This window comes from Micropterus salmoides, unplaced genomic scaffold (genome assembly GCF_014851395.1).
Source record: "Micropterus salmoides isolate LMB-PRFRI ecotype aquatic unplaced genomic scaffold, ASM1485139v1 Ms_hic_scaffold_12, whole genome shotgun sequence".
NCBI classification, from domain to species: Eukaryota; Metazoa; Chordata; class Actinopteri; order Centrarchiformes; family Centrarchidae; genus Micropterus; species Micropterus salmoides.
In genome coordinates this window covers 35,660,240-35,674,255 of record NW_024040263.1, presented here as the reverse complement: position 1 = coordinate 35,674,255, position 14,016 = coordinate 35,660,240, and the positions used below count along the sequence as shown (strand labels likewise).

The 14,016-nt window shown below is 46.5% G+C and overlaps 1 protein-coding gene across 2 annotated transcripts in view; it reads right to left on the bottom strand.

Annotated features, from left to right (window-relative positions):
* Window positions 1-14,016, bottom strand: part of LOC119899870 (son of sevenless homolog 1-like) — a 58,410-nt gene that overhangs the window by 36,839 nt on the left and 7,555 nt on the right. For both annotated transcript variants that reach the window (XM_038714681.1, XM_038714682.1), the window contains exons 4-11: window positions 13,127-13,258; window positions 12,881-13,045; window positions 12,598-12,807; window positions 12,362-12,505; window positions 6,786-6,896; window positions 6,297-6,395; window positions 5,598-5,725; window positions 1,217-1,878 (exon numbers count right to left, since the gene is read on the bottom strand). In XM_038714681.1, the coding sequence (XP_038570609.1) occupies window positions 1,217-1,878; window positions 5,598-5,725; window positions 6,297-6,395; window positions 6,786-6,896; window positions 12,362-12,505; window positions 12,598-12,807; window positions 12,881-13,045; window positions 13,127-13,258 (1,651 nt within the window). The remainder of the gene's footprint in view (window positions 1-1,216; window positions 1,879-5,597; window positions 5,726-6,296; window positions 6,396-6,785; window positions 6,897-12,361; window positions 12,506-12,597; window positions 12,808-12,880; window positions 13,046-13,126; window positions 13,259-14,016) is intronic.

Genomic DNA, 14,016 nt, shown 5'->3' with positions numbered 1-14,016 from the left:
AAACACCTGAGTGACATCACTTCTCACCTAGTCTTCTTAATAAACACCTGAGTGACATCACTTCTCACCTGGTCCTCTTACTAAACACCTGAGTGACATCACGCCTCACCTGGTCCTCTTAATAAACACCTGAGTAACATCATGCCTCACCTGGTCCTCTTACTAAACACCTGAATGACATCACTTCTCACCTAGTCCTCTTAATAAACACCTGAATGACATCACGCCTCACCTAGTCCTCTTAATAAACACCTGAGTGACATCACTTCTCACCTGGTCCTCTTAATAAACACCTGAATGACATCACGCCTCACCTGGTCCTCTTAATAAACACCTGAATGACATCACGCCTCACCTGGTCCTCTTAATAAACACCTGAGTGACATCACGCCTCACCTGGTCCCGTTAATAAACACCTGAATGACATCACGCCTCACCTGGTCCCGTTAATAAACACCTGAGTGACATCACGCCTCACCTGGTCCCGTTAATAAACACCTGAGTGACATCACGCCTCACCTGGTCCCGTTAATAAACACCTGAATGACATCACGCCTCACCTGGTCCTCTTAATAAACACCTGAACGACATCACGCATCACCTGGTCCTCTTAATAAACACCTGAGTGACATCACGCCTCACCTGGCCCCGTTAATAAACACCTGAATGACATCACGCCTCACCTGGTCCTCTTAATAAACACCTGAGTGACATCACGCCTCACCTGGTCCCGTTAATAAACACCTGAGTGACATCACGCCTCACCTGGTCCTCTTAATAAACACCTGAGTGACATCACGCCTCACCTGGTCCCGTTAATAAACACCTGAGTGACATCACGCCTCACCTGGTCCCGTTAATAAACACCTGAACGACATCACGCATCACCTGGTCCTCTTAATAAACACCTGAATGACATCACGCCTCACCTGGTCCTCTTAATAAACACCTGAGTGACATCACGCCTCACCTGGTCCCGTTAATAAACACCTGAGTGACATCACGCCTCACCTGGTCCTCTTAATAAACACCTGAGTGACATCACGCCTCACCTGGTCCCGTTAATAAACACCTGAGTGACATCACGCCTCACCTGGTCCCGTTAATAAACACCTGAATGACATCACGCCTCACCTGGTCCTCTTAATAAACACCTGAGTGACATCACGCCTCACCTAGTCCCGTTAATAAACACCTGAGTGACATCATGCCTCACCTGCATACATGTGGAAGGTGAGCCTCTCGATCAGTTTCAGGACTGTCCCAGCTTTGACGATGGGGATCCCGGACTTGGACTGGACATTCTCCTCGAACACTACATTCTCCTCGGAGTCCGGCTCAGCGAAGCGGTACACCTCGGCTCCCGGTAGCCTCATCTGCTCCTCCTTCTCCTCCTGCAGCATGGCCGAGTCCAGCATGCGCTCCAGCGTGCTGCGGTACTGCAGCGAGATCAGCGCAGCCATCCAACCGTTCTTTTCCTCGGCAGACTTGGCGGCGAACACCACGCTGTTCCCATCCTTCAGGATGATCTCGAAGGCATGCCGGTACTCGCCCTCCTTATCGTCCTTGTCATTGATCTGAACTTTGCGCATGAAGAACTTTTCCTTCAGCCGGTACTCTGCGGTGGAGCCGGCGCCGGGCAGTCGCGCCGGGCCGTGGTTGGACTTGCAGCAGATCATCAGGCCGTCGAACAGGAAGATGTGGCGCTCGTGTTTGGCGCCCACGCGGGTCAGTGTGCCCTCCATGATGAACTCGTTGCAGCACTGGCCGATGTCCTTCCCCTCCCAGCCGTCAATGTTCTTCTGGATCTCGTTCATCTTCTTGATGGCCAGGTGCTTCCCCTTCATCTGATGGCTGTAGAAACGACACGCCGACTCGCTGCACACCACAGAAGAAGAGTGAGCGCAGAAGAAGAAGGACACAGAGTTAGTCAGGGAGGAGACCCGTCTGACCGGAGTTCTGTGTTAGTGCCAAGACCTGAACCTGGATCCCGAGGCGACAGCCTCAGAAACCTCTGCAGTTAAAGAGCTTCTGATTTAGTTTCATGGATCACAGACGAGGCAGTTATTGATCATGAAGGGTCAGTGAAACTACCACTAATAATTCATGTTATGACGGAACAACCGGGTTCTTTGTTTTCTGGATTCATTGAAAATTACATTCACATGAAGCGTTTAACTAAGTGTTAACAAAAGAATCCAACTCAAAGTCCCCTTACTGTCTGATCACCTGACCGAAGCTTATTAGTGGGCCTTGAGTTGGAATTGTTGCATGAACCCACACCTGAAGAGGAAGTGGAAACACTTCCTGTTTGTTGTTGTTGTTTACTTTTAGAGCTTGTGATCTCATCATTGGGTTGGTTTTCTACACGGTTATCATATGACAGCAGAGTGAGTTGTGATTGGACGGCGTGGTCGGAGTCTGTACAAACCGGAGAGGCTGCAGTGGCGCCCGGCACGCTCCAAGAAAGGAAGTGAGATCACAGCAGGAAGACCTCCAACTTCAGCTCGCACAAACAGCTGGACTGTTACACAAAGACAGTGACATCAGCACTGTGACATCAGCACGTACACTACTGATTTGAAACTCGATGGAAATCAGCTTTTGATTTCCGACCATCGGACCGGCTTCTTTCCCTCCCGCCTACATGTTACGCCGTCTCCTCCTGCAGCTGCTCAACTCGCAGCACGCAGCAGCAGCCGCTGTTCAGGCTCACGGGTGCGAGGCGTGCAGAGCTGTGGGCTAACGGCTACGACACGTATGCTCTCTTTTACTTTTGTCTACTTCCATCAGACATGAAATCTTTCAGTAAGTGATGAACAGTGAGCTCACCTCTCTGCAGCTCAGGTGTCCTTCCACAGGTGAACAGCGTCACTGCGAGTGTGTTTGTGTCCAGATGGTCAAAACAGTCTGAACTATCAACTGAACTATTACGGCTTTTAATGCAAAGAGCTAAAGGTTCACAACGTAACATCAGCAGGCTAACATGCTAACAATGACAATGCTAACATGCTGATGTTCAGCAGGTGTGATGTTAACTGTCTAAGTTAGCGTGTTAGCATGCTAACATGTGCTAATTAGCTGTAAAAACTAATTACAGCTGAGGTCAAAGTTATTCATTGTACTAAACACCATGTATTTTATACTGTAATATGAGATCTTATCTGTTCAGTTTTATTTATATAGCGCCATAGCGTTCATAAATGTTCATAAATCTATATTAGATGTCTTTTTGGCGTTTAGCCTCGGTTAGATGTGACAGCTGCAGACAGACAGGAAAGGCGGGAGGGACTGAGGGAAGACATGCGGCAAAGGGTTAGGACTCCGCCTTAAAGGTAGGCGCTCTCCCAGGTGAGTTACAGCTCCGAACATATATATATTATATACACACACACACACACACACACACACACACACACCCTTAGAAAAAGCTATTATTACTCGTATTATAACACAGTCATATTATTCTGGAGCGCGCTGTAACAGTGGATGTTAGTTATACAACTCTTTCCTGTACTAATCACACCACAGGACACAGTACTGCAGTATTAGTACAGGTACTGTGTATTTATTGGTTTGATATATCACAGAGCAACCGGCTCTCGGCGCTGTCAGGGTGTCCTTGAACACAGCAGCAGCAGAGTTGGTTTGAACTTTAAACAGTGGCGAGGACCTGCTGCAGGCTGATTTCTGGAGCACGCCGGTCTGAGACGTTCTGTTCCTTTAACAGCTGAGACGCTTCAGCTCACTAATCAGTTTACAACATAAACCCCTGAGGTATGTTAACACAGTTTCACAACAACAGCCTCCGTCTGCCTCCGTCCACAAACACAAAGAAAGTAGAAACTCAAGTCACCTACGTCCTCATAGCCACCTGCCAATCATCCACCAGCCAATAACGTCGTTGTCTTCTTCTTCAGCGTTGAGAAGCTCAAACTTTACTGAACAAACAGCAGCAGGAGTTTTCCTCTCTCTCCTCTGCGATCTTTTCTTTCTAACAGAGAACAATAAGCAGCAGAGCAGCGCCGCCCAGATCCTGACGACACTTCCTTCTAACAACACCGCTCTGACCCCCCCTCCACCCTCCGACCTCCGACCCTGCCGACAAGCTCTATTTATGTCCACAGGGAAACCGAGAGGATGGGAGGAGTCCACAGACTGGACTGGTGTGTGTGGGAACGTGAATCTGTTTACAGTCTCACTGTGGGGACCAAAAGTGCCCCTAACGCAAGTCCCCGTAACACACAAGTCCCACTAACGCGCAAGTCCCACTAACGCGCAAGTCCCACTAACGCGCAAGTCCCACTAACGCGCAAGTCCCACTAACGCGCAAGTCCCCCTAACACGCAAGTCCCCGTAACACGCAAGTCCCCGTAACACGCAAGTCCCCCTAATGCGCAAGTCCCCCTAACGCGCAAGTCCCCCTAACGCTCGCCATACAAGTCGCTGCAACATCAGGCCTTTCAGGGTGAGGACTCTGTCTAAGGTCAGGCAGTGTTTCCCACAGGATCTTAAGAGACTATATTGAGTGGCCCTGTTCGGAAGAAAGATTTTACAAATTTTAAAGTTAAATGGTACACTTGTAAACAATGTTGTGCTCTAGTAAATTATTTAACCATAAACCCATTGTATAGCTATAAATACTGATGAAACAGCAACAAAAGTCAACAAATTTATTTTTATTAGATTGTTTTCCCAAAAACCCTAAATCAAAGAATAGAAAATGTAATTTTGCATGTTACGCTGTACCTTGACTTGTTGTACAACGGCCTTATGCTTGACAGAAGCTGACAAGACAAACTTTAGTGGGTAACTTGGTGGTGGTGGGTGAAATCGTCGGGCCATCTGCACATGTAGTAAAATAACTTCCCTAACATTTTACTTTCAATGGACACATGTAATATGTTTTATACTTTCTGTGAATAAGATCCAATTAATCTCAATACTGTATAGACGCCTTCTTTTGAAAACCGAGCGTTGTCACGTGTCCTCACGCTAAAGTCAAGTCCAACCTAATTTGAAAAATAATGTTGTATGTGGTTCTCGTACGGCGTAACATGAAGACTTCACAGCCTCTCTTCAGGTAGGACTCTCATACTAAAGAGAGACAGGATAAAGTCACTAACCTGCCTGTCAGCTCGCTCTGGGCCGTTACAGTGGATTTGGCATAAATGCCTTGCCTTGCAGTGAATTACTGAATGGACAGTAGAGGCTACTGGCTTTAACTGGAGCATGTCGGCTGTTTTTCTACGACTGCTCGTTTCTTTTCCACCTTTGTTTGCAAACCAATAAATCACAACCAACAGTCAGAGAGTCTCGCAGACATCGCTTGAGATCGAACATCAGCATTAAATGCGTTGCTGGGAAACAGCAGCCAGCTTGCTGTGGTGTGTTTACAGCGAACAGCTGATGGAGTTCAGAGATGTTTTAGGTTTTCATCAGTCAGGAGGTTTTTACACAGAGCTTAAGTCAGTCTCCTTCTCTGTGTGTATATCCAGGTGTGTGTGTGTGTACCCTGGTGTGTATATCCAGGTGTGTGTGTGTGTGTGTACCCTGGTGTGTGCGTGTGTGTACCCTGGTGTGTGCAGGCGACCCACCTGAGCCTCCTCTTGGCGAGGCTCCTGGAGCAGATCCTCTCCATGCTGCTCTGCAGGTTCAGCAGCGCTGTGATGGCCTGTTTCAGACACTCTTTGTCCTCCTCTTCTTCACTCTTCTCCTCCAGTTGCTATGGAAACACAGTCAGAACATTATGCTCCTGATCAGTACCTGGGCAGGTATTCTCCGTCTAACAGACCAGAAGCACCAAACACTCCACACAGAAAGGGTTTCAGGACCAACTGTGGACCAGGGCAGACCAGAACTGAACTAACAAATCACAGGTGCGGTGATGCAGATGTGGCGGTATGTGCAGGTGTGGTGATGCGTGCAGGTATGGTGATGCGTGCAGGTGTGGTGATGCAGGTGCGGTGATGCAGGTGCGGTAGTGTGTGCAGGTGTGGTGATGCAGGTGCGGTAGTGTGTGCAGGTGCGGTAGTGTGTGCAGGTGTGGTGATGCAGGTGCGGTGATGCAGGTGCGGTAGTGTGTACAGATGTGGTGATGCAGGTGCGGTAGTGTGTACAGATGTGGTGATGCAGGTGCGGTAGTGTGTGCAGGTGTGGTGATGCTTGCAGGTGTGGTGATGCATGTGCGGTGATGCATGTGCGGTGATGCGTGCAGGTGCGGTGATGCGTGCAGGTGCGGTGATGCATGTGCGGTGATGCAGGTGCGGTAGTGTGTGCGGGTGCAGTAGTCTCACCTTGAGGATCTCGAACAGATGCAGACAGTGGTAGACCGGAGTGAGCAGCAGTCTGGGCAGAACGTACTGAACCGCCTCTTTGAAACCTTCACAGATGGACTGAAGACAGAGACATCATCATCACCACCACATTATTTGCAATTCTGACATCTCGGTATAAATACTACAGTACCCATGAGCCTCAGCTGCTGTTTCTGAGGAGGAGCCAGAATCTAAATGTTCGATCGGACCCGAAAGCTCTGTGACCGGCAGCGTGTTGGTGAAATGCACCCTCGGAGTTGTAGTCGACTTTCTTTTTTAGAAAATGAAAATGTCTTATGACATGGATTTATGATGGATTATATAATGTTCAAACATGAGAGGTGATCACAGAACAGGGAATTCTGGGAGGTATTCAGTCAAAGTAGCGCCCTGATAATAAAGTAGTAAAGAGGTGGAGCCTGAACACCTGTGATTTCAGAGGGGAGGGGGGGGGGGGGGGCGGCTTACCTGGAGGTGGAAGGCAGCTCCTGGTTTGGACACCTGACTCAGGAAGTGTTCATGGAAACCAGAGCGCAGGATGTCCTGAGCGTACGTCTCATAGGGGTCAAAGGCCAGCTCCTGTCAATCAATTCACACAGCAGCCAGTCAGTCAACCACACACACCTAAGATGCATTATCATCAATAGGGTTGAACCATTTTGGAAAATAATCTAATTGCAATTTGTTTTTACCAACATTGCGATTGCAATTTAATAAGCGATTAATTTTTAAGCTCTTTACCTTCTGTATTATTCAAAATGGACAAGCAGTAAATCAGTGTATAGTCTGACCAACACAATATTAGCTAGATTCAACATACACTGTTCTTTCTTGTGGGTCAGGCCTGTGTTACGATGAAATTAGGTGATGCATTAATTGCATGAATTATTATAATAAGCTCTGGTGGAGAAGAAATATCAAATTTTAATAATATGAGAAAGATAATATGAGAGTCAAGTCATGGCATTCAATTTATATGATAAAGACCTAATATCATCAGGTCGGCCTACCTACAGATCACAAGAACTAAGTTCACCACAGTGTGTTATACAGTAAGCGCTCAATACAAAATCCAGTTCAACCACCAATGAATGAATTCTTATCCCAGTTCTAATCTCCTTGGAGTCCATCTTTCTCTATCCCAGTAAGCAAACAAAAAATACTCAGTTTGAGGTTCAATTCAATCAATCACCAAACAGCTGTGTGACTTTCTACAGAGCAATAGTATATTTGAGGATTTTCAGTCAGGATTTAGTGCTCATCATAGCACAGAGACAGCACTGGTGAAAATTACTAACGACCTCCTTATTGCATCAGACAAAGGACTTGTCTCTGTACTGGTTTTATTAGATCTTAGTGCTGCATTTGATACCATTGACCATCAGATCCTATTGCAGAGACTGGAATATTTCATTGGCATTAAAGGAACCGCTCTAAGCTGGTTTAAGTCCTATTTATCAAAACGATGAGTCCTTAACAAGGATCTGTCCTCGGAGAAATCCTCTTCACTTTATATATGCTTCCTTTAGGCAATATTATAAGGAAATATTCCATAAACTTTCATTGTTATGCAGATGATACTCATCAGTTAGTTAAACTTCAAATGTGCCTTCAGGATGTTAAAATCTGGATGACTTGTAATTAACTAATGTTAATCTCAGATAAAACTGAAGTTATTGCTCTGGGGCCTAAGCACCTCCGTGACACATTATCTAAAGATATAGTTTCCCTTGATGGCATCGCCCTGGCCTCCAGCACCACTGTGAGGAATCTTGGAGTTATCTTTGATCAGGACATGTTGTTTAAGTCTCACATTAAGCAAATATCAAGGACCGCCTTTTTTCACCTACATAATATTGCGAAAATCAGGAACAGCAGCCAGGGGCAATTCAGGGTTCAGTATCTTGCCCAAGGACACTTCGACAAGCAGCCTGGGGGAGCCAGGATTGAACTGCCGACCTTCCGATTAACGGTCAACCCGCTCTACCTCCTGAGCCACAGCCGCCCTTACTACCCCACCAGAGCACTGCGCTCCCAGAATGCACTTATGAACCTCTCTCCTCTACTTTCTCTCCCTCTGTATGCAACCTCATCCCATTATTGCATGTTACTTCTTACTTTCTGGTAGTCTTGTGCTTTCTCGTCCCTCTCCTCTCTCCTCCTATCACTTCCTGCAGGTGCTTCTGGCTCTGGAGCTGTGGAGTCTGGATCTGTGGTTGCGGGTCACCTGCTGCCCCTGTGTTCCTGCTCGACACCCTCTGCTACAATTATTGTTACCAGTCCTATTGTTATTATTGTTATTATAATCATTAACATTACGATTATTATCATTAACATTGCTATAAATATCTGTACCATTTTTCATTTAGTCTATAGCAACATCACCTTTACTGTCTGTACCTCTGTGTGGATATTGTGTAGGCTGCCTCCCTCCCCTCTCTAAAAGGAAGTTTTTCCTTGCCTCTGTCGCCTAGTGCTGCTCTAGGTGGGAACTGTTGGGCTTCTGTAAATAACATCACAGAGTACGGTCTAGACCTGCTCTTTATGAAAAGCGCTCAGAGATAACTGTTGTTGTGATTAGTAATTCTCCGTCAACACCGGAGTTCCCCACTCAGCCTCCGATACTGGTAAACAGCGCACTGGTTGTAACTCGGGCTTGTGCGTTTAGTTTTAAACTTAAGATATTTCCTGAGCTGACTGGTGGCTGTGTGTGTGACGCAGGCGCCGATCACCACAATCCGGTTATTTTACTACACGTGTCTTTCTGTTGTGCATTTTTCCTGTCCATCAAAGCGGCGGATGGCCTGACGATTTCACCCACCACCATCAAGTTACCCACTAAAGTTTCTGTCTTGTCAGCTTCTGTCAAGCATAAGGCCATTGAACAACAAGTCAAGGTACAGCGTAACTTGCAAAGTAAGTAACAGACTGCTTTACTTTTACGTGTCATGTGACCAGAGTGTAATCGCAGCCTTTGCGATTAGAAACTCTCGTTTTATCACATCGTGATAATATCTCAAATGCAATTAATCGTTCAGCCCTAATCATCACAGCACCTGAGGAGAAACGAGGAGGCTACATAAACAGCTGTGTGGTCCTTAGCTTTGCAGATTGCTGCAGCCAGCCCAGCTAGCCACGGACTAGGGCCCGACGATTTCACCTAAAACCAAGATGACGATTCACCGAACATTTCTCCTCGATTACTCAACGATTATTTTGTTTTTGAATGTTGTTTTTTTGCCCTCATGTTTCAGTGACAAGGTTTGTGCTGTAAATAAACTATTAAAGCTGGGTTCATTCACAGATTCAGAGTCATCATCTAAACGTTAATTACTGTGTTGGCGTGCACATGTAGTGAACAACAGTGTGGATTTGTGCATTTGTTGACGGCTGAAGAGACCCCAACAGAAGGGGGGTGGAAAGGTCGCTTTCCCTAAGTACTATTCCTGAGCAGCCTGATCGTAAAACGGGCACCTTTGATTCCGCAGCCTGATAATGCGTTGCCTGATTGTTAAACTGACAAAAGGGACATTAACCAGCGATTACAGTTTCCCCGAACAGCCTATCAGAACTCTCCTTAAAAGGGGACAGGAAACCCTAAACTACCCCCCCACACACACACACGTAACCGTGGCAACTGACATTGCTCTGCGTTTCATTACCTCAAAGGGATACTCCTTCTCACCCAGGTGTGACAAAATCCAGGACACCAAGGACAGCCCTGAACTTTATGTGAACAAAGACTGCAGTCTCCAAAGACTCAAAGCATTACCTGTTTAATGAAATAATCTTTTAGTTACTTGATTACGTTTGCCTCTATTTGAGTAGTTACGTTACCATGTTGTTGCTATTATTGCTGAAAAGAATCTAAATAAGTTACTTTTGCAGTGTTTTAATTTTCAGCAAGATTAAGGACACTCCTTTATTTTATGTGTAACCAATGCTTGTTCACAATACTTTCTCACACAATTCCTTTAGAAATGATGATAAATGTCATACTACACGCTATTAATTGCCAGCTTGAATTTAAGGCTAAATAACTAAATTTTCCAGCTCCTGAGAGGATTGTTTTGGATTAATCTAAGCTTTCCTCATGTAACCTGAGCTCCCTCAAGTGGACGAAATAAGTATTACATGCCATTGTCGGAAATGCCGTTAATGTATAAATGTCACTTATTATTTATCTTGACCAAATAATTTGACAAGTGTTTTCCCGTTACCAAATGCTTAAACTTAGAACGGTACAACCGTTTGACCAGTGAGGTTTGATTGTGGGAAATATTGATTATAATACGCGCAAATAGATTTTCTTTTTCTTTAGTTTTTTCGTCGAGCTAACTTCACCGAGGTCAGACCAAGCCACGTGGTCTCGCCAGCGGCAACCAAGGACAACAGCCGAATTGCCAGATGGAGGACGGCCAACCCTTGAGGGGTTTTCTTCAGACACGGAGAACCCTGGAGAAATCCCTAGCAAAAAGCCAGGGATCGGGCAGCTAGCGTGGGACCCGTGCAACAGGCCAAGGAAGGCCGCCGACAAGCAGTAAGACCAAAACAGCTTTCTGTGGTCGGGGATGTCCCATAGTGTTAATATTGTCTTTTTAACTCCTAAACTCATAGCTTACTTTCATTAGTTGCTGTATAGTCAAGTCCTCCCACAATTGAACCTCCATTCTCATTGTTTATTTCTCTCACCTTCTATCACCTTAGTGAGTTAATAAATTCACTGTAACCAAGGAATTGTGTGTATTGCCTACTTCTGAATCCCTGCCAAGAGAATTTACCCTTTGGATATGAGACTGATTGATTGATTTAAGATAATTGAGTGATTATTAACTGATCACTGGTATATAATTGTATAATTATTAAAAGCTACCTAGAGGTCCGGAGACTCTAGGTTAATAACAACTCCGGTGGTGCCCCACGAAACGAGAGATTTATAGATTAATTTCTGAATATTAAAATTCATAATTGGGTATTCTCATAAATGTATTAAAATTGAATTATGAGCGCTGCTACTAAACTTTCACAGTTCAAAAAAATTAAAGTGGAACAAATGATTTTCAGCTGTACACTGTGAGCTCGGGAAAACACGCTTTCATCATTCATCAAAGGATGTCTACCTGACAGGTGCTGGTATCAGGCAGCGGCGTTAACGTCAGGTCTTCAACTGCAGTGTGTTTGCATAGTGAGTGAGTGGACGAGCGAATGACAGAGAGAGAGAGCGAGTGATAAGCTGTCAGTCAGCAGTGAATTTACAGAGTAGGTCACTGTGTGTTGTTTATAAAAGTCTGTCTGTTGTTTCCACATCTGCAGGAAAGTGAAGGCGGTCAGCGCAAGACTGGATGGGGTGGAGTCACGTGACCACACGCGGTGTTTCAAGGGGAAAGAACATGAACCCACACACAATATTACCTAGAGTAAATAACCGACATGGAGAAATTACGTCGGTTAGAGGCTCTGAATTTCAGTTTCGATTACTTTTCAATTAACGGTCCAGCTCTGGCAGGGACTCACCCGTCCCCCTCACCTGTATCACCACACAGCCACAGAACCAGAATTTTGCTCCGCCTGGCTCCATCCACGAGGGACCTGCCAACCTCTGCTACGAAATCCCACAAGCCATTAATTATCTTTATTAATTTAATAATTAATCAGATTCCAAATTGATAGTTTAGTATATTTAAAGAGACTGATTGAGGTGATTAACCAGTTCTCTGAGAGGGAGAGTGGGGCCCCGAGGTTAAATTATAGTAATAATAACCACTATTCTATTATTTATCCAGTGTGTGCCTTTATTTGACAGAGCAGTGGACAGAGTGAGGAAAGAGATGGGGGGGACATGCAGCAAAGGGGCTCAGGCTGGACTCGAACCTGCGCCACAGGGACTCATTCCTCTACGTGAGGCGCGCTCTACCAACGGAGCTGAACGTGCCCCATTTTCATTCTTCCTACACCTTCATAGTTTTATATCTTATTTTCAAAAATCAGTAGAGTAAAGGGTCAAATTCAAAGACAATAAAAATATCTCACACGCTGGTACAAACCTCAGCCAGGTCCTCGAAGCAGCTTCCCACCAGAGGATGAGGACTGCCTTCATCGGTCATCTCCACCGTGTCCTCCACCAAACCCAGCAGCTTCACAGTCACCTCATGGATGTCAACTATCCGACTGAAGATACTGTCCACATCCTAACACACAGACAGGGGGTCAGACTGCGGGTGGGGGGGGGGGGTTAGGCTGCGGGGGGGTCAGGCAGGGGGTCAGGTGATCAGGTACGTACGTGCTGAGAGAAGAGCATGTGGCTGGAGCTGAAGGGCTCTCTGAACACCTTGATGAGCAGGTTGAGCTGTCTCAGGTACTGCCGGCCGTCCGACATGAAGCTCCTCACCAGCTCGTAGTAACTCTGCTCCTCACTGGCTGACGGCTCCTCGTCCATCAGAGGGAAGCCGCTGATGTCCTCCTCGTCCTGGTGGAACATGTCCATCAGCACCTGCGGCAGACAGACAGGTGAGAAAGAGCCAGGTGACACCGAGAGACGCACTGACCTCCTGGCTTCTCCGTACCTTGTCTGCACACATGGCCACGGTGATGTCCTGCTGCGAGATCTCGTAGTGCCGGATGTTCCTGACGTAGTTTCCTGCCAGCTTCAGGATGTCGGCAGAGATGTACTCCAACACGGCGACCATGTAGACCGACACCTGGTGGTCAATCTTATACCCCAGCACCTCCTGACAACACAAGGCATCATGGGAAACAGCGTTAGAGTCTGATGATGAGGATGATGGCAGTGATGATAGCGACAGGTGTACCTTGAGCAGGGGGTGGATCTTGTCCACAGGTAGAGCCAGCGGGTTCCTCCTCTTCCTCTTTTCAATGGCGGCCTGAGCGTCAGCGATCGCCCACTTATCGATCGGGTGAGGAAAACTCTTCTGAACTCGCTCCTGAGAGGAACAGGGGGAGCACGGGTGAGGACAGGAACCAGAGTCATCTGGACCCATCTGCTCTAAAGATCTGGACTGTACTGGTCTAAACATCTGGGCCCATCTGCTCCTAAACATCTGGGCCCATCTGCTCCTAAACATCTGGGCCCGACTGCACTGGTCTAAACTTCTGGACTGCACTGGTCTAAACTTCTGGACTGCACTGGTCTAAACATCTGGACTGCACTGGTCTAAACATCTGGACCCATCTGCTCTTAAACATCTGGACCCATCTGCTCTTAAACATCTGGACCCATCTGCACCTACAGATCTGGACCCATCTGCACCTACAGATCTGGACCCATCTGCACCTACAGATCTGGACCCATCTGCACCTACAGCTCTGGACTGTACTGCTCTAAAGATCTGGACTGTACTGCTCTAAAGATCTAGACCCATCTACTCCTAAACATCTGGACCCATCTACTCCTAAACATCTGGACCCATCTACTCCTAAACATCTGGACTGTACTGGTCTAAATATCTAGACCCATCTGCTCTAAATATCTTGTCGGTACTGGTCTAAACTTCTGGACTGTACTGGTCTAAAGATCTGGACCCATCGGCTCTAAATATCTGGACGGTACTGGTCTAAACTTCTGGACTGTACTGGTCTAAACATCTGGACCCATCTGGTCTAAACATCTGGACTGTACTGGTCTAAAGATCTGGACCCATTGGCTCTAAATTTCTGGACGGTACTGGTCTAAACTTCTGGA